Genomic DNA, 23,020 nt, shown 5'->3' on the forward strand with positions numbered 1-23,020 from the left:
CTCCGATACAATTGCTTATCGTTTAGGCCTGGCGTCCACACGGCACCAGCGTTTTGGGTGCCCAAAACGCAATCTTTTTGAGAACGGGTTCCAGAGTGGAAAGATCTGGCAACGTTGCCGTTGTGAAGTCGTCTGGATGAGTAGAACGGATTTGTTTACGATGACGTCACAACCACATGACTGTGAGTGCTTCACGCCGGGTAGAAGTGTAACGAATATCACCAGGAAAAAGCCTTACAGAGCACTAGTGAGAGTGAAACACGAGCTTGGATATTATTATTATTATTATTATGTTCAGTGTTAGTTCACAGTAGTAACGCAAGAAGCAGAATAGTGACAGTAATAGTGAAGCAAAAACATGCAATTGTACAAACACTGCAGCTCTACAGCAAAATATTCATTTATGAAATGGTCTGATTCTTAACACCAGTAGTGCCAATGATCTTCTCATTGCGATGCGAGTTGTCAACAAATCCTATAACTTGGTTCATGAAACGCGCTTACAAAATATTTTCACTGTGAATATTTATTGTGTAATGGTGCAATCCCGCCAGCAAAAATAGGGGAAAAAAGGAGCGATCTCACCTCTTCAGATGTTGATTTAAGTCCGACAATACATTCCTCAAAAAGGGCGTAGAGGAGCAAATTAATCCAATTTATTCCGGACCATTAAAGACGCCGCCTTCCGCGTAGAATCATACGTCATCCTCGCCGCCATATTGGAGAGGTCAAAGCGGAGAATAAAGATTAGCTGCGTTTAACTGTACCAACAGGTTTACCATCCAAACGAGATCACATGGGATTATCTTTCACAGGTGAGAAACAACAAATTAATTCCATCAACGTGTATCATTCACTTTATTCCGGACCATTGAAGACGCCGCCTTCCGCGTAGAATCATACGTCATCCTCGCCGCCATTTTGGATAGGTCAAAGCGGAGAATAAAGATTAGCTGCGTTTAACTGTACCAACAGGTTTACCGTCCAAACGAGATCACATGGGATTACCTTTCACAGGTGAGACTGGAAAAATACTTTTCATTGTATTTGGTCATTATAATGTAATTTTACAAACAGATTTTTCTGACTTTGTGGCTAATATGAAGTCTCGCGCATAATAGTTTATGCGCATGCGTCGTTACTTCTTCTATTGTTCTGGTGTCTCCGAAGGGACCGTCTTACAGCGCCCCTAGAGGTGTGGCATGTGTATTGCATCGTTTTCAGCAAGCGTTGCGTTGTTATATGGACCTGATATTTTACTGATTGTTGCCCATTTGGACGCGATATATTTTTAAATAACATCTCGTTGCCGTTGTCGTGTGGATGTAGCCTTTCTCTCCTAGTTAAGATGCTCTTAGCATTAAGAAGCTTTTGGGAAACTCACCTCTGTTCAATAAGGGCATTTGTAGGACAATTTCCTGAGACTGACATTACTTAAGACTTGATGGAAACACAAGTGCAGGCCATTTAAAAAAATATGGCTGATACGCAGAGCAAACATTAGCCACTTGTTACTCACTGAAAGGACTCACACTTGTTATAGCGACATTGACTAAATGCTGCACATACGCATAAATATGCTTCAGATTCCATGTAATGTGCATGTAGATGGAAATATTCAGCGGATAGCCATGCTTTCTGATTTGGATAGCCAAAAATTGATTTGGAACCTGCAATCAAATTAATTCATTCAGAATGACAAATATTCATGTTAACCCAGCTGTAAAGATGTGAGGATTTTAGAAATTGGGACAGATTCGCTAAGCGTTTAAGAGTGAATTGGGTGCTGTTTCTAGATGATTCCAGATGAATAGTTGTTCAAACTTTGCTTGCCTACAGTATATATGAATTTGTTCATACTTCTTTTAAAGCATACTTGAATGAAAGTTGCTTCTGACTGGTGTATTATTGCCCATCATCATCAGGTGGATCATGTAGACAAGAATGGACAGTGTGCTCTGGTCCATGCAGCTCTCAGGGGCCATCTGGATATCATCCAGTACCTGCTGGAGCAGAGGTGGAGAAGAGAGGAGCAGCAACATGAGCTCAGCTTAAAGAGCAAAGCCCTTCAGCAAGCACTTATAGCCGCATCCAGTATGGGACACACACAGGTCAGCTAACGCACATACACAAATAGACATCAGCATGGATCACAGACATACCCTGATACAGTGATAACTGATAAAACACACAATCTGTTTCCTATATGTAATAAAAAGCAATACAAATCTGATACAGGATCACCATTACACTAGTTACACTACAGGTCAGTCCAAGTCTAAAACCCTGAATCAGTTCCTCTGTTTGAGAAAGGGAAGGCAAGTTTATTTATATAGCACATTTCATACACAATGGCAGTTCAATGTGCTTTACAGAAGTAAAAACAAAAACAGTAAACAATAGAGAAATAAAATTACATAAAATAATTTTATTTTTATTCTAAAACAATTAATTAAAAGAATTAAAAGAAAATAATAAGAATTAAACAATAGTAATAATAAAATGAAGTAGTAGTTCAAATAGGATGAGAAGGAAAAAAAACCCCAGCAGAATAGAATAAAGAATAAAATAGGATAAAGTTAAAGTAAATTTAAAACATGCAGACAGTGATGGGAATAACGGCGTTAGAAATAACGGCGTTACTAACGGCGTTACTTTTTTTAGTAACGAGTAATCTAACTAATTACTTTTTACATCGTTATAACGCCATTCCTGTTACTTACAATAAAATACTATGCGTTACTTTATTAAAGCTGTTCTCATTTGGCACGCTGCTCGCTCAGCCTTTCTTTACTCTGCTTTAGTGTGGGGCGGGGAGACACGAGACAACGGCACAGTAAGCCAATCAGAGTAGATTTGGACAACATACGTAGGTAGGCCACGCCTACTGCACTACTGCGCGCTCTTTCAATCGGAAGACCCAGCGATGGCGAGCGGTCAGCCCAGCACTGCGCTTTCACACTGGAAATACAGCCAGGACTTTTCATTACTTGAAATAAAAGGCAAGAGTGTTTACGTGCAATGCACATTATGTCGAGGAACAAAGCGTTTGTCCTCGTCAGTGGCCAGTAATTAGTAACATAATTTTAATAACTACAAAAATATATTACATTTGATAGATGTCTTATCTCACATTGTCCCACAAACATATTAATATAGTGTAGATAACATTACTAATTGGTTCTGTTAAGTGTCCATTTCAGTCATTTAACACATTTAACATTCACTTTTATTATGATTACACTAATTGAATTTGATTTTTTTTTGAGGGGGAACAAAATGTAACGGAATAATTACTTTCCCTGGTAATTAGTTACTTTTATGACAAAGTAACTCCGTTACTAACTCAGTTACTTTTTGGGAAAAGTAACTAGTAACTATAACTAATTACTTTTTGAAAGTAACGTGCCCAACACTGCATGCAGAGAAGTAAAGATTATAAAGAATGTAAAGAAGACGATATTAATTATTTAACAGAAAGCATCTGAAAACAGCTTGGTCTTTAACCTAGATTTGAAGCTGCCAACAGCAGGAGCATTTTTAATGTCCTCTGGCAGTTGGTTCCATAGCTGTACTGCATAGTAGCTAAAAGCTGCTTCACCACACTTTGTTTTAACAACTGGTTTTAATAGTAAATTTTTCTGTTTTATGTCTGAAAGACGACATAATGAGATGAATTTTGGCTAATAGCAATCAGAGAGTTCAGTGAAATGTGACTGTTGCTTATAGTGTGGAGACTGTAGGTGTTAGCTGCACCCTTCTGTTCAAATAATCCATATGGCTTGCACAAAGCTCAAACACTCGTGTATCTGATTCCAGATAAATGCACATTTTTTTATATTGTTTAATCATAAACTGAAAATGGGGCTTATATAGCTAGCTAGCTAGCTAGCTAGCGTCATTGCTGGAAAATGTCCTCTAGCTACCTAATATGGCTTTTATGTACGGTATAACACGTTGGTTTGTGTATGTACATAGTGCATCTGTGTAGTATGGACAGTTTCCCCGACTCTCAATACTGAGTATTTACCTCTCCACTGCTGAACTCTACACTAATACAGATTTTACTGATACAGTTGCCATGGGAGATAAGCCATGGCAACAGGCCACTGAGACTGCAGTGTGACAGATGTAAGACCATGCTTTACATTTTACTCTCTTCATGAACGAGGTACCGCTCAACATATGGGCAAAGGAAGGCAACAGAGGTTAGAAATTGAGGATCATGGGGGAAAATTTCGTATGTTTGGGAGTGAAACCCAACTGTGTAAGAAAGAGACAGAGAGAGTGTACTGGGAAGCATATCGAGGGGAAAAAGTGTGTGTGTGTACGTGCACGAAACAGAGATACCGTGTAATGGATCAAGACTGATAAGTGAGCAGAAGAGATGCTGTGTATAAATTTAGTGGTTTGGGAAGAGTGTTTGATCAGGTCACAGGCAGAAGGACGAATGTTTTGGTATTAAGGTTGAGAGAGCACCACGTTAAAGTCCCTCGCCTCCTATTTCTCTGCCATTGCATTTCACTTTTAATAATGCATCACCTCAGAGAGAATCTAACCCTCAGTGGCACCTCTGTATTGATCACCTGAAGTTTTGTGGGGGTTTTTTTTTCCCAATTTCCAATTATAGCTCTCTCACCTGCTTTTCTCCTGCTGCCTGAAGCTACCCTGCTGTGATATACATAATCACTTATGTTGCTTATTCCTTTTGTTTACATTGGAATTGTTTAAGCCAGTTTTGTTGTTTGGTAGGTGGTGAGAGAGTTACTGGCCCTTGATAACGAGGTGGTCGTGCAGATTGATGCTCATGATACACTATGGGGAGAAACAGGTATGTTTTGCTTAAATTTCTATCGCTGACAGTAATTACATCTTCCTCTTTTTCTCACTCTTCCTCTAAACGTCCAGCTTATTTTTGGATAACCTCCATTTACCTGTGCTCACGTTTAATATTACCTGGACGAAAAGCACTATCCTTTCATCCTCATTTTTAGCTGAAATAATTGTCCATCAACACAACTGTCATTCAACTTTTTTTTTTTTTTTTGCTCCGTTTCCTTGGAAATGGCATATCTAGCATGTATTGGGTGTTTGGCAGAATGTTTTTTGGTGATTTTAAACTGTGCTTTGGGTTAATTCTATAAGGGAGTGATTAAACACTCATTGTGTTGCTTTCATTTCCTTAACCTATTATCCTGTTTTTATTCTGTGATCTACATTATAGCAAATGGACCACACCAATCTTTATCTTTGAAGCCAGAATCAGCAAATGTAACAAGTTTTCTGTATTTGATCGCACATTTTCCTGTGTGTAGTTATTTTGACACAGCATAAAACACTGACTAAACCATGAGATAGTAGGCTGAAGGTCATCACGGGGTTCATGTCCCTGTAGGCACTGGGGAAAGCTGAAGATAGGATTCCAAAAAAGGACTGAATGGCAGGTAGCAAATAAAGGCCTTGTTTTTGTTGCCTGGTGACTCTCAGCTGCTTACTTGAGCCTCTGTTCAGTGCTACTTTGCCTCAGGCCAAAACCACACCTGCTCACACTCGCATGCATTGCAGAGTGATTATATACTTACAGTCATGGGGAAGAGAAAGTATATACCCTCCAATTCTACACTCACTATGCACTTTCTTGGCAACATTGTGAGTGTAGAATTGGAGGGTATATATTTTTTTCTTTTCCCCATGACATTATACTATAATGAAGGGGATAGGGTGTCCCTTTGCCCTCAAATCAGCCTCAATTCTTCATGGCATGGAATATTCTTTTTGGAGATGCTTTTTCCTTGCCATCCTTCCGTGACAACCGTACTCGTTCAGTATTTTACTGGTTGTGCCGTCATAAACATTTGTTTGTGTTGCCACAAAGTGAGTCCAGTTGGTCAAAAAAATAAAAAAATTTACTGGGCATTCTAAAAATCTCCAGTTAATTATTTTTAAGGCGTCATTTGTTAAATTCGGTGCAGCCGGTCAGTAGAGCAAGTAGCGAAAATGTTTAAGGTAGGAAGTGGAGGAAGGGAGGAAGAGACAAGGGAGGGAGAAGCAGACTTCGGGACTCATCCTAATCCCCCATGCCCCGGACTTTTCTGCTTACATATCATTTACATAATTGCTAAACTGATAATATACGTATGTATTCATGTACACACACACGCATACACAAATACCCCCCTCACACCCACACTCAAACATCCCCCTCTAACACACTCACAGATACACACACACACACATACACATACATTCTAATAACCCCCCCCAGTACTATATCCCTAGCCCTTATTGAATGTCCTATGTCCTGGTTCACTAATGTTGTATGTTTTTTGTTATATTGTTTGTTACACACATCTTGGTTTTGTAAAAAAGAAAAAAAAAAGAAAAAAAACCTGGGTTAAGTCACATTATTAGTGTGTCACAAACAGGCTTGGCGGCACGGTGGTGTAGTGGTTAGCGCTGTCGCCTCACAGCAAGAAGGTCCTGGGTTCGAGCCCCGGGGCTGGCGAGGGCCTTTCTGTGCGGAGTTTGCATGTTCTCCCCGTGTCCGCGTGGGTTTCCTCCAGGTGCTCCGGTTTCCCCCACAGTCCAAAGACATGCAGGTTAGGCTAACTGGTGACTCTAAATTGACCGTAGGTGTGAATGTGAGTGTGAATGGTTGTCTGTGTCTATGTGTCAGCCCTGTGATGACCTGGCGACTTGTCCAGGGTGTACCCCGCCTTTCGCCTGTAGTCAGCTGGGATAGGCTCCAGCTTGCCTGCGACCCTGTAGAAGGATAAAGCGGCTAGAGATAATGAGATGAGATGAGACAAACAGGCTTTATGTAAGGCCATCGTCATCAACAACATTAGATATAATAGATTATTCTGATTATGTTGACTCAAATGCTATTGTTATTTTTATTAAAAAAAATGTTTAAGGTATCATCATCCTCACGGAAAATCAAGTTTGGAGAAAATCATTTGTAAACTTTGAGATATGTAAATTGAAATGAATGCATAGTATACATTTAATTCACCTACAAAGCCATATTTATAGGTTTTACAATATAAGATTTTGTTTACTGATCTAGGTTAAGGAATGTATTTATGGCAAAATTAGAAAAATGATATCTGGGTAATTTTTTTATGTATTTTTTTTTTTTTAAATAAATGAGCTCTTGTTTCAAATCATTGTATCTCGGAAGTAACTTTTTGGTGCACTGGACTTATTTTGTGGTGACATGCCCCATTTAATGGGCTTCCAGAGGCCTGTAGATCACGCTTGGTTTTTTATATATATATATATAAAAAACATATTACGCACAGAGCTAGATAGGTAGATATATTTCCTTGGAAAATTATCAATTGTCTTGAAGGCACTCCATTTGTGTACAGTCCTCCACACTGTTGAATGGTGAGTTTCAAATTGTTTGGAGATGGTTTTATAACCATTCCCAGATTGATGAGCAGCAACAGTTGCTTCTCTGAGGAAGACTTTTCTAAGTCTTCAGGATGTTTGGTTTCACTGGAACATTACGAGGTGCTGCTTTTTTTTTTTTAACAAAGAAGAAGATAGCTGTTTTAATGCACGTGATGACAAACTAACTTGTCTTGCAGACGTTCCACAACATTAAATACAAATGTTGTCTTGTATTCCTGACTTGAAGTGATTCATATTTGTGCTTCTTTATAATGCAGTAGTGTAAACGACACGTACATAGAGGATATTACAAGGTTGCACGAAGATATGCAGTTTATCTTCAAGTGGTGACTATACTCACGAGTAAGCGAAGCGAACAAGTGAAAACATTTTCAACATAAGATAAACTTCATATCTTTATGCCACCGTGTAATGCTCTTTATATTATATGGACACACACACAAAAAACTACAGATACATAATACAAAAAACAAAATCCAGCTTAGGCAAAACAATTTCACTTTTTTTTTTTTTTTCATCAGAGCTTTGACCTTTCCCAAGTAAATGAAATCATTAAGCTGTAGTGTGTTCTGAAGGTTATTCCACGACCAGGGTGCAAAATAGGAGGAAGCTATTCTGCTAAGTTCTGAGCAAATCCTGGGTACTTTATCAAGCAGCCAACTTATACCCCTTTTCAACCAACAGGGAACGGGTTCTGTGCTGGTTTGCACACCACATTTTGAACCATTCAGAGCATTTCGACCAAAAATAAATTGGTTAGGAAGCTGAAAATTTAGTTCTCAGCTGGAACCAAAATGTAGCTGATTTTGCCAGCATGAGCCATGATGATGACGGTGGGCGTGCCATTAGCTTGGAGAGGAAGCAGAGCGCAGCAATGGAGAGTGCAATGGGAAAGATGCATCTTCAGAAAAAATGGAATAAAAACATATCTGCAATACGAGAAAAAAGTTTGCAGGTTATCAATGTGCTCTGCTATCTTGCTATTACTGTTTGCTTCCATTGTGCATTGTACAATACTCTCTGTTCATGACACATCCTTGATTACAATGGTTCTGCTCAAAACTGGTGAAAATGCTGGTTCACTAGCTGGCACCAAGGTTCAAAGAATCCTGAATGAAACCGGTTCAAGAACATGTTCCCTGTTGGTCGAAAAGGGGTACAAGAGAAGCGAAAATCGTGATTTTTGTTGGTAAGCAAAAGATGATTACACAGATAAGAAGGGAGTTTACCCAGTATGGCTTTTGTAAATATATACATCAACATTGCTTAATGAAGGCCAAGAAACCAGATCATAAAATACAGTGATGTGTATTGGACAATTAATTAACCCCGCCGACAGTAGTCGGAGGGGTTATTATTTTCACCTGCGTCAGTCTGTGTGTGTGTATCTGTCTGTCTGTCTGTCTGTGTGTCTGCAAGATATCTCAAGAACCAATGGATCGATTTGGACCAAATTTTGTACGTGTTGCCAATCACCCAGGAAGGAAACCATTAAATTTTGGAGGTCAAAGGTCAAGGTCATGGCAGAACTTCGAAATTTTCGCCCAATGTATTTTAATAGGGAAAAGGCGGGGTTTGCACTCGTTAGAGTGTCCCTGTCTAGTTAGATATAAAACAGAACTATGATTTACAAAATCAAAGCAGCAAATATGGATGAGGCAGCAACACTTCAGAACGGAGCCTGTACAAGTGTTTTCCTAATTGCTAAATTGAGACGAGCCCTATTTCAACAATCAAAAACCAGCCTGACCTTCAGTTTCTTCACTGGGTGCTCAATACGTACTCTATCGTCCAACCAAATATGCAAGTACTTGTAGGGTGATTCTTTTTCAATTGAGTCCCTTCCTAAGGTATGAGTGCCAGTAATATCTGAGATCTGGGAGCAAGCTCTGGAAAAGATCATGAATTTGGTTTTCTTAGCATTAAGAACCAACTTTAGAGCATACAAAAAGGACTGCAGCTGTTGAAAGGCAGTCTGGAGCTCATCAACAGCCTGGTTCAGAGTAGAGGCAGTTGAGTAGACTATTGTATTGTCTGCTTAAAGATGCACTTGAGCTGTAAACATATCCTTCCCAATATTATTTATAAAAATTGAAAATAAGAATTAAAAATTTGAGCAATAGCCTCAGCAACAAAACCAGCTGCAAACTTTAAAAGATGAGGCTTTTTTCCCCCCAAATCATCAGTAGCCTTCAGAGCTTTACATATCTCCACAGTAGAAATAAATGTAAAAACAAAGGAATCCCTTGGTAAATCAGGACAGGTTAGAAATATAAAGAAAAAAAAAAGACTTAAAGCTCCAAGACCCTGCTATATGTGACCCCTCACCGAATCCAGGGACACATGTCGGCCGAAACGAATCCGAGATAATCGCAAAAGAAGCATTTTTTTTTTTCGAAATTTGTGATTTTTGTTTTTTTCCATCATGTGCAAGTTGAGATCTTGAAGAATGCAATCAGTATTTCAGATAATAGATTGTTTTGTTGGAAAAGCATACATTTTTTTGTTGCAAATTGTCTCGTTTTTGTCAGGACTGTAGCCTGCTGGGGGGTGTGGGTAAATTACCATATGGGCCATTCACATGATTTAAGTCATTTGTTTTGTTTTTTTTCCGCGAATCAGCTGTATGATACGAGCTGAGCTCGTGGCTACTTAACTGCATACAGGCGTGTGATTTCACTATGGAATGAGTTACTAAACAGAGCGCAGAGGACCTGACACACCGCGAAGCAAACAGACACACGGTATTTACATCGGAGATGACCATTTCTAGCAAAAAAAAAACCGCAACCTCGTTTTCCAGATTGAATGGAATACTTGAATGATTGGATGATACACGGACCGTTCTAGGATTACATTCCATCAGAGGCATTGGTGTGTGCAAGGCGCCGTTTCTCTTTCTGATGGGGTAAGTTTATTAATCTAAGGCTGTGTGGTTATTTTTGCATGTAACGGAGAGTGTTGTGGTTTGGTTAAGCCTAGGTCACAACCGGACGTATGATTTTTTGGCCGTGTGATTTTTGGCGTTTCCCAAATCGCTGCGGTTTTTTTTGTTCACGGAGAAAGACGCGCGTTGGCCGTAAGTTTGTCTTGCAACCTGAAAAAAACGTAAGCGCCCGTAGAGTTTGTTTGACATGACAAAGAACCTCTGCGGCCGGTCTGCGGCTCGAAAATCAGCACGTCACACGCGCGCTCTCGTGCTTTTCACATGCGCGCTGTCGTGCGTTTCATGCGCGCTCTCCGTGTGTTTCTTGCGCGCTCTCCGTGTGTTTCTTGCGTTTTTTGCATGTAGACCGGCCATAGGAGCACATACGGCCGGTTGTGGCCGAGGCTTTACATGAAACTAGTGTTGTGTTAGTTGTGTCATCGTCGTGCTATCTTTCTTTCTTACGGTGTGAGTAATTTTTCAACTACAAAATGTTAAAGTATACTTTAGGACTTATTTTTGTACTTCATAATTGTGTTGGGCATACTTTGCATGGAAGGAAAATTGACGTGGTGATCTTTGTTTACATGAAAGTAGTATCGTGCTAGCTCGTAGGGGGTAGGGCTTTCCTTAATATCATGCAAATGAGCACCATTATGTGCCCGCCCTACACCCAGAGTAGCTGAGATGGAAAACTTTGAGGGCGATTTTCTCCCTTTTCTGTTTTAAGAGGTATACACTTTCAAAAGGCCACACATTCTTCAAATATTGTCAGATCTCCACATGGAAGGCATCATTGGAAAGCTTAGAAACTGTACTTTCTGAATCTGTCAATAACTCAAAATGCCCCCCGGGCAGACATGTGTCCCTGGATTCTGTGATCTGCCACATATATGTATTAAAAACAGACCCAGCTGATAATAACATGCTCATTAAAGAGCCCAACAGTATCATCTTTGTTCTTAATTTCAGTCGAGTTAACCAAAATGAATTCAGGGAGGCCTGAAGTGGAATTGGAGAATGATGATGATTTTATCTGTTTCCAGAATTTATTGGGATTAAGATTTTTCCAAAATGGATTTTAAGTAATATTCTAACTTGGATGTCCTAATCTGACGTGTGCATTTATTTCTGAGAATTCTAAAGGCTGCCCAGTCTGATATGGAGTTAGTGGATCTAGCCTTGTGTCAAGCGGCGTCTCATTCCCTCATTAGGTTAGATAATTATGAACCAGTGATCGTCACTCCTAGAAATCCTATATTTCTTTATAGGTCTATGCCTATTGCAAATTGATAGGAAAACATTATTGAAATCTTCCCATGCACACTCAACATCATGGATTAGACTGGTTCTGCCAGTATCACAATTGATCATGAAAAAAGGCTTATAAAATACCTTTTTTTTTTTTTTTTTTTTTAGATTTTTTTGGGCTTTTTTTCACCTCCATTGGATAGGACAGTGCAGAGACAGGAAACGAGCAGGAGAGAGAAACGGGGAGGGACCGGGAAACGACCTCGGGCCGAAACCAAACCCGGGTCCCCGGATCCACGGTGTGGCGCCCTATCCACCCGAGTCACGACGCCCCCATAAAATACCTTTTAAAAACATAGCGAGGTTTGAGCTTGGGTAATTTTGAGTTTTTTACGTAGACTATACTAAGTCTGATAGAAATTGATATGCTTTTTAGTTGTCTTGCTGTCAGTCACAGCTGAACTGGGGTAAGCCCAACTCTCGGCGTTTAGTACACACATACCTCGGTTGCTCCTGGACTCTGTGCAGTTCATCTTTGCTAAACTCTAGTGACAGCAGGACAGGAACAATGATCTCTCTGTGTCCATCCCTCAATTACAGCACACTATCCCACTACTAAATCATATTAGGATATAGGTCAGTTTATTATCAAATATTTAGTCACTTATAAATGTGAAGAATTGTTTTGAATTGCATAATTTGGCTGAAAGGCACGTGTCTTCAGTGAATAAAAACGTTAATGAATTTTGGAAAGCTGAAGAATGTCTAACACTATCTTAAAATGATTATTATTGATTCTTTAAAATGCAATCAATTGAGATTGTTGAGTTCAGTCCATTAATGCTTTCTATTTTATTCTATCTTATTAACCAAGCAGGTAAGTCTTAATGTCTAGTATGTTTATCTGTGCGATGCAGACCAGAGCCTAATTGATTAATTGTATGAGTGCAATGGCAATTTTTGGCACATCAGTCCGTCTAGGTCAAAATATGTCTGTAATGCTCTATTACTGAAGCATTGGGGAATTGGTCATATCCTAGAAACAGACACCAAGTCAGCAGTTCAGTCCAACAGCATATGCTCGCCACTTGGTTTGTTTTAGAGGGCCTTACTGAATGTCACATTAGCAGCAAAAGTGTTTATTTGGTGTATTTTTTTTAAAGATATTTGAATTGTAATGGTGTTAGCACCACAAACACAAATATATCATTGTTCTCCAGTAATATTCCCCCCACACAAATACAAAATTAGACAGCCACAGTATACACATGTCTCATAAGCATAAACTGAATGCCAGATGGAATGAAAATCTGTATAAATAAGATTATTGCCGCAAATTGTTTATAGTTTCTCTGTTTGCTCTGATATGCTGAAAATGTATGTTGTGGATTAATCTCAACAAAGCTGTTTTGCACTTATCACGGAGTACATGACTCATTTGAAGAGATTGAAAATGGCTTTATCTTCTGTAGTCATTGAAAGAAATGTCATGCATCATTGATGATGTTTTTGTCTACTGTAACTTAATCCTGACTTATTTTTGTACTATAAACCCCCCACCCCTCTTTTTCATAGGACATAAAATAATATCATGGCGTTTATGCTCGACGTGTCATTAGTTAGGCGTTAGGCTGTGATTTTGTAGCGTACAGGGTTTACCAGCATACATCATTTCCTGTTCCATGCTGAGTTAAGTTAGAAAGAGATGTACAAGTGATAGAGTAGACACAGGGTAGTTTTAACATGAAAGGGTCATATGTTCATGCTGTGGGGGACTATGATATGAAATGATGCAATCAATCACTTGAGACTTCTGGTTAAATGGTGTACTTCAGAGTGATGCACTTGAAAAGACCTAGGCCTGCAGAGATGAGAGAGAGAGAGAGAGAGAGAGAGAGAGAGAGAGAGAGAGAGAGAGACGCTGACTCTACCAGCACTCCTAAGGTTTTTGATGGATTTGCTGGACTGACTCACACTGGCAGAAAGATCTGTTATCATTTGCCCACACATTGATTTCCATCTTTGTCACAGCATCACTTAACCTTTTTCGGAGTTGGTGACACATTTTTGCTCTTCATTTTGTTCCATTCAGAAGTTCTGATGGATAAAACTGTATAGAGCAAGAGCTGTTCTTTTGGACATTACAATTAGACCACTTTGAAGCTAAGCTTTCAGCATGGCCTAGTTTGGGATCTCCAATAGCAGTTCTAAGTAGATAACTATAAAATCACTTGTAGAATACAGTCGGAGGAAAATGTTTGTACACCCTTTGGAATTTTTTACATTTCTGTCTAAATTGGTCATAAAACATCGCCTGAACTCTCCAGCAAGCTTAAGAATGAACAAACAGTGTCTGCTTGAACTAAAACCACTCAAACAATTACGTTATCATATTTTTATTGGCCATAAGATGGAAATATTGACAGGATAGGGAGGCATAAGTAAGTACACCCTTAGCTAAGGCTCATCCAAGAGCTAATTAGACTAATTAGATGATTAAACAATTTGACTCAGGTGTGAGCCAACCTGATGTCCAATCACTGAGGTGTGTCGTAAGCTACCCACCCCACTGGAAAACCAGTTAAAAGGTGTGTTTTGATGAGAGGCACGTTCTGTGCATCATGCCTCGCTCAAAGGAGCTGTCTGAAGACTTAAGACACAAAATAATTGATTTGTTAAAGCTAAAAAGGGTTACAAAACCATCTCTAAGACCCTTGGTGTTCATGTGTCTACAATTAGAAAAACTGTGTATAAATGGAGACAATTTGGAACGGTTGTTACTCTGCCAAGGAGTGGCCGCCCTGCGAAGATCACTCCAAAGGCACTGCGAGTCATCATCAATGGGGTAAAAAAGAATCCAAGAGTGTCCGCTGAAGACTTGAGGAAATCACTGAAACATGCAGACATCTCTGTGGCCACATCTACTATAAGAAAGACACTGAACAAGAATGGGATTCATGGGAGAAGGCCACGGAGGAAGCCATTGCTGTCCAGAAAGAACATTTCTGCTCGTTTGGAGTTCGCGAAAAAGCATTTGGATGCTCCTCAGCGCCACTGGAAAAACATATTGTGGTCTGATGAAACCAAAGTTGAATTGTTTGGGGGGAACACACCACATCATGTGTGGAGGAAAGTCGGTACAGCACACCATCAGCAAAACCTCATCCCCACCGTCAAGTATGGCGGCGGTAGCATCATGGTGTGGGGGTGCTTTGCTGCCTCTGGGCCTGGACAACTGGCTATAATCAATGGGAAAATGAATTCTCAAGTATATCAAGATATTTTGCAGAAAAACCTGAGGCAATCTGTCAAAAAGTTGAAACTCAAGAGAGGATGGGTCCTGCAACAGGACAATGACCCTAAACACAGAAGCAGGTCGACATTAGAATGGTTTCAGAACAAAATTCACGTTTTGGAATGGCCCAGTCAAAGCCCTGACCTCAATCCAATCGAGATGTTGTGGCATGACCTCAAGAAAGCCATCCATTCCAGGCATCCCAGGAATCTTGCTGAATTGCAACAGTTTTGCAAAGAGGAATGGTGCAAGATTTCTCCTGATCGTTGTGCCCGTCTAGTCTGCAACTACAGGAAACGTCTGGTTGAAGTTATTGCAGCCAGAGGAGGGTCAACCAGCTACTAAATCAAAGGGTGTACTTACTTATGCCTCCCTGTCCTGTGAATAATTCCATCTTATGGTCAGTAAAAATATGATAAAACGCAAATGTTTGGGTGGTTTTAGTTCAAGCAGACACTGTTCATTCTTAAGATTGCTGGAGAGTTCAGATGATGTTTTATGACCAATTTAGGCAGAAATGTAAAAAATTCCAAAGGGTGTACAAACATTTTCCTCCGACTGTATGGTTGTGACAGGCACAAGTCATTTATACAGGGTTAGTCAAAATGATGTTAACACTTAAATGGTAGAAACCATTTATTCACAGAACATACATCATATGTGCAAGATGATTTACAGGACGGTCTCAACCTGTTCACCATCGTGTTCAACACACACAAACCAGCAAGCAACAGTACCGTTTAATCTGTCACCCATGGCGTACGTCTATCTGCAGGAGAAAAATAATCCATGAGTGTCGTCATAATTTTGACTAACCCTGTATGAGTGCCAAATGTTTCATATAATATATATAGTTGTCTTCAGTGAAAGACTGAACATCATAATTATCATTTGTTGTACTTTTTTCATAACTGACTCACAGGCGCTGTTCTTGTAGTACCTTATAAAGATTGAAGGCTGACCCCAATAAAACAGGGGTTGTGATTTTCATTTAAAAAAGAAAAAAAATACATGACAAAGAATGAATCCTACGTGACATGACAGCTGCCTCCTGAGAAAATAAGTGTCATTCCCAGGTTTGGCATGATGTCTGAACCCTGCTGTATCTGTTGCCTTAGTGGCTGTATCCTAGAGAACCCAATCACATCCAACATTCTGTGTCACAGGCACATGGAGTTTCATAGCAAGCCTGAGTGTTCCAGACAGCTCCACTCTCAGACACAGAGAGAAAAATCTCGCCTCAGTTAACTCTTTAGTCTCTCATAACTATTAGCCTGATGATGAGTTTCTACAGTGGTGCTTGAAAGTTTGTGAACCCTTTAGAATTTTCTATATTTCTGCATAAATATGCCCTAAAACAACATCAGATTTTCACACAAGTCCTAAAAGTAGATAAAAAGAACCCAGTTAAACAAATGAAACAAAAATATTATACTTGGTCATTTATTTATTGAGGAAAATGATCCAATATTACATATCTGTGAGTGGCAAAAGTATGTGAACCTTTGCTTTCAGTATCTGGTGTGACCCCCTTGTGCAGCAATAACTGTAACTAAACGTTTCCGGTAACTGTTGATCAGTCCTGCACACCAGCTTGGAGGAATTTTAGCCCATTCCTCCGTACAGAACAGTTTCAACTCTGGGATGTTGGTGGGTTTCCTCACATGAACTGCTCGCTTCAGGTCCTTCCACAACATTTCGATTGGATTGAGGTCAGGACTTTGACTTGGCCATTCCAAAACATTCACTTTATTCTTCTTTAACCATTCTTTGGTAGAATGACTTGTGTGCTAAGGGTCGTTGTCTTGCTGCATGACCCACCTCTCTTGAGATTCAGTTCATGGACAGATGTCCTGACATTTTCCTTTAGAATTCGCTGGTATAATTCAGAATTCATTGTTCCATCAGTGATGGCAAGCCGTCCTGGCCCAGATGCAGCAAAACAGGCCCAAACCATGATACTACCACCACCATGTTTCACAGATGGGATAAGGTTCTTATGCTGGAATGCAGTGTTTTCCTTTCTCCAAACATAATGCTTCTCATTTAAACCAAAAAAGTTCTATTTTGGTCCAGTAACATCTTTCCAATAGCCTTCTGGCTTGTCCACGTGATCTTCAGCAAACTGCAGACGAGCAGCAATGTTCTTTTTGGAAAGTGGTGGCTTTCTCCTTGCAACCCTGCCATGCATACCATTGTTGTTCAGTGTTCTCCTGATGGTGGACTCATTAACATTAGTCAATGTGAGAGAGGCCTTCAGTCGCTTAGAAATTGCCCTGGGGTCCTTTGTGACCTCACTCACTATTACACGCCTTGCTCTTGGAGTGATCTTTGTTGGTCGACCACTCCTGGGGAGGGTAACAATGGCCTTGAATTTCCTCCATTTGTACACAATCTGTCTGACTGTGGATTGGTGGAGCCCAAACTCTTTAGAGATGGTTTTGTAACCTTTTCCAGCCTGATGAGCATCAACAACGCTTTTTCTGAGGTGCTCAGAAATCCAGTGATGTGCGTGAACGAGTTCAAAAGAACGCGTTCACTGAACACGCTCATTTTTTCATGAACTTTGAACTGAACGCAACACATGTTTTAATAAAGAACTTGAACGTGAATTTGTTCACATTATGTGTCATGAACGGCAGACATCACTGTAAATGAACGTTGGAATTTGTTTTCCCTTGATAACTCGAGTGGCATTTGTTTTCTCTTTTGAAACGCAACGAGAGAAAGTCTCCCCCTCCTGTATTCTCGCAGCCGGTGCCGCTCAAATCATGTGTCACACCAGACAGAAATGGCTTTGACATTGTGTGCGCAATGCATTGCGGGGAACGTAGTGTCCGGCCGAGAATAGTTGAATAACATACTGGCTTCCGCACTACGTTACCCATGATGAATTGCAGCAGGGCGGGGTAGGCGTAGCAGGCAACGGTGAGAGCGAGGAGGAGAATGGGCTGGAGCGAGAGAAGGAGTGTGTGAGAGACCAATGACGAGAGTGAGAAATTTGAGCTAATATATAAATGCAGTTCTAAGCTATAACTAGGGACATGGTGGTTATTATACAGTAGTACAGTAGGTAGTATACATTGTAGGGGGTCATTTTAGTTCATGGATACTGTACGCATGCTGTGTGTGTGTGTGGGTCAGTTTTCAGTTTGTACCAGTGTAACCATGTTCCTGTTTTGAACAGATAGACCACGTCCCCAACACTGAATAGAAATGGTCACCAAATACTGTTTGAAAGTTACCTAAAGTTAACCTAGTTACCTAAAGTTGCATTAAGTTGCATTAAGTTATCTTACAGTTACATCTTAAAATCACTCTATCAACCATAAAGATATGCAGTTTCCTTAAAAATAAAGTTTTTTGTGCCTTTGAGCATCTTGTAACAGTTTTGCCTTCATTCAAGAGTTTTGCTCATTTCATACACACATTATATAATGTATATCAAATAATTAATATATATGTATATATTAAACTATATATTATTTACTTCTTTAATTAAATGCTGGTATATTTCATTGCACTAAGTATAGAACTGGTCTACCTTGTCTGTACTGTTGCATGTTTCATCACCTGGTAAGAAACCCACAATTGCAGTGTCATGAGCAAATGTCTACAGTGAACAGTTTCAGAGAACGTATAGTGATTTTCTAGCTCGTGGTCTGAAAATTTTTTTTATTTTCATATTTCACCAAAGGGTGCTCCGGTTTCCCCCACAGTCCAAAGACATGCAGGTTAGGTTAACTGGTGACTCTAAATTGAGCGTAGGTGTGAATGTGAGTGTGAATGGTTGTCTGTGTCTATGTGTCAGCCCTGTGATGACCTGGCGACTTGTCCAGGGTGTACCCCGCCTTTCGCCCGTAGTCAGCTGGGATAGGCTCCAGCTTGCCTGCGACCCTGTAGAAGGATAAAGCGGCTAGAGATAATGAGATGAGATGAGATTTCACCAAAAAGTAAAATGAACTGAACTTTGAACTAGTTCAGAATTAAAATTGTGAACTTTGAACGTGAACTGTTCACTTTGAGCATGTATGAACTGAACTTGAACTAGTTCAGAAAAGGTGTGAACTGGCACAACACTGCAGAAATCTCCTTTGTTCCTGCCATGATACGCTTCCACAAACGTGTGTTGTGAAGATCAGACTTTGATACCAGTAGATCCCTGTTCTTTAAATAAAACAGGGTGCCCACTCACACCTGATTGTCATCCCATTGATTTGAAAACACCTGACTCTAATTTCACCTTCAAATTAACTGCTAATCCTAGAGGTTCACATACTTTTGCCACTCACAGATATGTAATATTGGATCATTTTCCTCAATAAATAAATGACCAAGTATAATATTTTTGTCTCATTTGTTTAACTGGGTTCTCTTTATCTGCTTTTAGGACTTGTGTGAAAATCTGATGATGTTTTAGGTCATATTTATGCAGAAATATAGAAAATTCTAAAGGGTTCACAAACTTTCAAGCACCACTGTAGACAGTTGGAACAAGTTCAATAAGCGCATGCCAATTTTTTAAATAGTTAAAGCAGAATTAGCCCTCTGGTTAATGCTTTAAATAAGGACTCGACATATATATATATATATATATATATATATATATATATATATATATATATATATATATATATATTTTTTTTTTTTTTTAAAGAGATTTTTTGGGGCTTTTTTTTTCACCTTTATTGGATAGGACAGTGTAGAGACAGGAAATGAGTGGGAGAGAGAGAGATGGGGAGGGATCGGGAAATGACCTCAGGTCGGAATCAAACCCGGGTCCCCGGATTTATGGTATGGCGCTTTATCCACCTGAGCCACGATGCCCCCGGACTCAACATATTTTAGTAAATTTTGACCCTTGAAAATTTACCAGCACTGCTTATTGACTGTTTATTTGTTGCTTTTGGGTGTAAGGTAGTCACTTTTTTACTTGGATTGTACAGGGATTTCCCTTTATTTGAACAGCGCCTACAGTATACATATATATATTTGGTTTTTGCAGCTCTGACAGCAGCAGCAGGCCGAGGGAAGATGGATGTCTGTAGATACCTGTTGGAGCAGAGGGCACAGGTTCAGCAGGTGAACAGAAGAGGAATGTGTGCACTCTTTTGTGCAGTGAGACAGGGTCACTGGCAGGTGAGACATGCACACATTTGCACATACAAAAAGGCCTGTTGGGCTTTTTAAGTCTGAGACATTGAGCATGCGTTCTCTTATTTAATCAGTCATTCAGAATATTACTAAGAGAAATACTAATAATTGTGAGGCTGTTGCATTAGGAAAGACCGAATGAAAATAAGATGGAAACATAATAGAAAAAGTGTGGGTGGGTGGGTGGGGTGGGGGGTGAAGGGACAAAGAGAAGTCCTCACCATTTTATCACTGCATTACATTTCATATTATCGACTTCTATCAAATGCACTATGTAATTTTGAATGAATTATTTCTGGTTTAATCTTGTTATTGTCTTCCTGAAGAAATGCTTTGTTTACTGCATCTGGCAATACTAGACCGTGGCAGTTAGAAGACCGCAGGGAATCTGGAAAGTAATTTAGTTATATCACCAGTGTAGCTTTTTCAAACATTCTGTGTTCCCTATTTTCCCCCCACAGGTAAAAGTAAATGCCTAGCACTGTAAATGCTATCTCCTTAAAACAGACTGGTGAACAAAGAAAATGCATAATAGCACTATATAATCTATAGTTTGTTTGCCAAAAGGGAGATTGTGTAGCACAAGTGAATAGCTGAATGAATTAGCAGCTCAATGGCTAAATACCATTTACATGTATGTTAATGAAAAATATTAATGAAATTTGTATACGAGTAATCTAATGCCAAAGAAAGAAAGGTTATTAGCAGTAACTACTAGGGCATCTCAAACAATTAGAATATCGTGAAGAAGTTCAATGTTTTCCATCAGTTATTTAAGAAATTGAAAATTTAATATATTCTAGACTCATTACATGTAAACGAAAATGTTTCAAGCATTTTTCTATTTTAATTGTAATAATTATGGCCTACGGCGTAAAAAAAAAAATCTCAAAATATGAGTATATTTCATTGAGAGTTTGAGTAAAACAGGATAAATACGTTCATCTCTTGGCCTAGTTCAGTACACGCAACCACAATCAAGACTGCTGACTTGATAGTTGTCCAGAAGATGATCATCGACACCCTCCACAAGGAGGGTATGCCACAGAAGGTCATTGCTGAAAAGGCTGGCTGGAAAAGGTGCACAAGCAACAGGGATGACCACTGCCTTGAGAGGATCGTCAAGAAAAGTTGATTCAAGAACTTGGGAGAGCTTCACAAGGAGTGGCCTGAGGATGGTGTCGGTGCATCAAGAGCCACCACGCATAGACGCCTTCAGGAAAGGGGCTACAACTGTCACATTCCTAATATCAGGCCACTCCTGAACCAGAGCCAGCTTCAGAAGTGTCATACCTGGGCTAAGGAGAGAAAGAACTTGACTATTGCTCAGTGGTCCAAAGTCCCCTTTTCAAGCAAAAAATTTTGGATTTCATTTGGAAATCAAGGTCCTAGAGCCTGGAGGAAGAGTGGAGAGGCACAGAATCCAAGGTGTTTGACGTCCAGTGTGAAGTTCCCACAGTCTGTGATGAGTTGGGGTACCATGTCATCTGCTGGTGTTGGTCCACTGTGTTTTATCAAGTCCAAAGTCAATTCAGCCGTCTACCAGGAGATTTTAGCGCACACCTTGCTTCCATCTGCTGACAAGCTTTATGGAGATGCCGATTTCCTTTTCCAGCAGGGCTTAGCACCTGCCCACAGTGCCAAAACTACTACCAAATGGTTTGCTAATCATGATATTACTGTGTTTGATTGGCCAGCCAACTTGCCTGACCTGAACCCCATAAAGAATCTATGGGGTATTGTCAAGAGGAAGATGAGAAACACCTGACCGAAAAATACAGATGAGATGAAGGTCACTGTCAAAGCAACCTGGACTTCAGTAACACTTCGGCAGTGCCACAGACTGATCATCTCCATGCCATGCCGCATTGACGCAGTAATTCGTGGTAAAGGAGCCCCAACCAAGTATTGAGTGTATAAATGAACATGTTTTTCAGAAGTTGGACATTTCTGTATTGTAAATAATTTTTGATTGTTTTTTTTAAATAATATTCTAATAATCTGAGATACTGGATTTCTAATTTTCATGAGCTATAAGCCATAATAATCAAAATTAAAACTAAAGAGTCTTGAAATGTTTCACTTTACATGTGATGAATTTACTTTTTTTGAATTAAATTATGAAAAAAAATTAACTTTTTCACAATATTCTAATTATTTGAGATGCACTAGAGTATAGTAACTGCTAAGCACCCACCTGTTGCTGCTGTTTATTTAACTATAAATTCAACACTACAAGTTGGATGAGAATTTATGTTCCTTGAGGCTTTAAAGGAACAGTCCACCGTACTTCCATAATGAAATATGTTCTTCTCTGAATTGAGACAAGCTGATCCATACCTCTCCGAGCTTTGCGCGACCTCCCAGTCAGTCAGACGCGCTGTTACTCCTGTTAGCAATGTAGCTAGGCTCAGCATGGCCAATGGTATTTTTTGGGGCTGTAGTTAGATGCGACCAAACTCTTCCGCGTTTTTCCTGTTTACATAGGTTTATATGACCAGTGACATGAAACAAAGTTCAGTTACACAAATTGAAACGTGGCGATTTTCTATGCTATGGAAAGTCCGCACTATAATGACAGGCGTACTAACACCTTCTGCGCGCTTCAACAGCGCATTGATACCTTCACTCCTCTTCGGGCACGGCCAGGCGGGCGAATGCCCTGGTCCGTCCACCCTGTCTAAAAAAAAATGGTACAACTCGAGCCCCATGGTAAAATTGGGACTTTGTCATTTTTCCGCATGAGGCCCATGGTAAAACCACACTTCCAGGAGGGGCTGCCGTCTGCCTCCCAAGCCGGCCGAGAGCGCTCCTCGTCGGGCACGGCCAGGCGGGCGAATGCCCTGGTCCGTCCGCCCTGTCTAAAAAAAAAAAAATGGTACAACTCCGAGTGAAGGTATCAATGCGCTGTCGAAGCGCGCAGAAGGTGTTAGTATGCCTGTCATTATAGTGCGGACTTTCCATAGCATAGAAAA

The 23,020-nt window shown here is 40.0% G+C and overlaps 1 protein-coding gene across 1 annotated transcript in view; it reads left to right on the top strand.

The window, feature by feature from the left end:
- The window catches only part of tanc1b (tetratricopeptide repeat, ankyrin repeat and coiled-coil containing 1b), a 362,831-nt gene that overhangs the window by 326,812 nt on the left and 12,999 nt on the right, over positions 1-23,020 (top strand). Inside the window, exons 17-19 of the mRNA XM_060930092.1 lie at positions 1,926-2,111; positions 4,753-4,831; positions 19,897-20,030. Coding sequence (XP_060786075.1) covers positions 1,926-2,111; positions 4,753-4,831; positions 19,897-20,030 — 399 coding nt within the window. The remainder of the gene's footprint in view (positions 1-1,925; positions 2,112-4,752; positions 4,832-19,896; positions 20,031-23,020) is intronic.

This window comes from Neoarius graeffei, chromosome 9 (assembly GCF_027579695.1).
Source record: "Neoarius graeffei isolate fNeoGra1 chromosome 9, fNeoGra1.pri, whole genome shotgun sequence".
NCBI classification, from domain to species: Eukaryota; Metazoa; Chordata; class Actinopteri; order Siluriformes; family Ariidae; genus Neoarius; species Neoarius graeffei.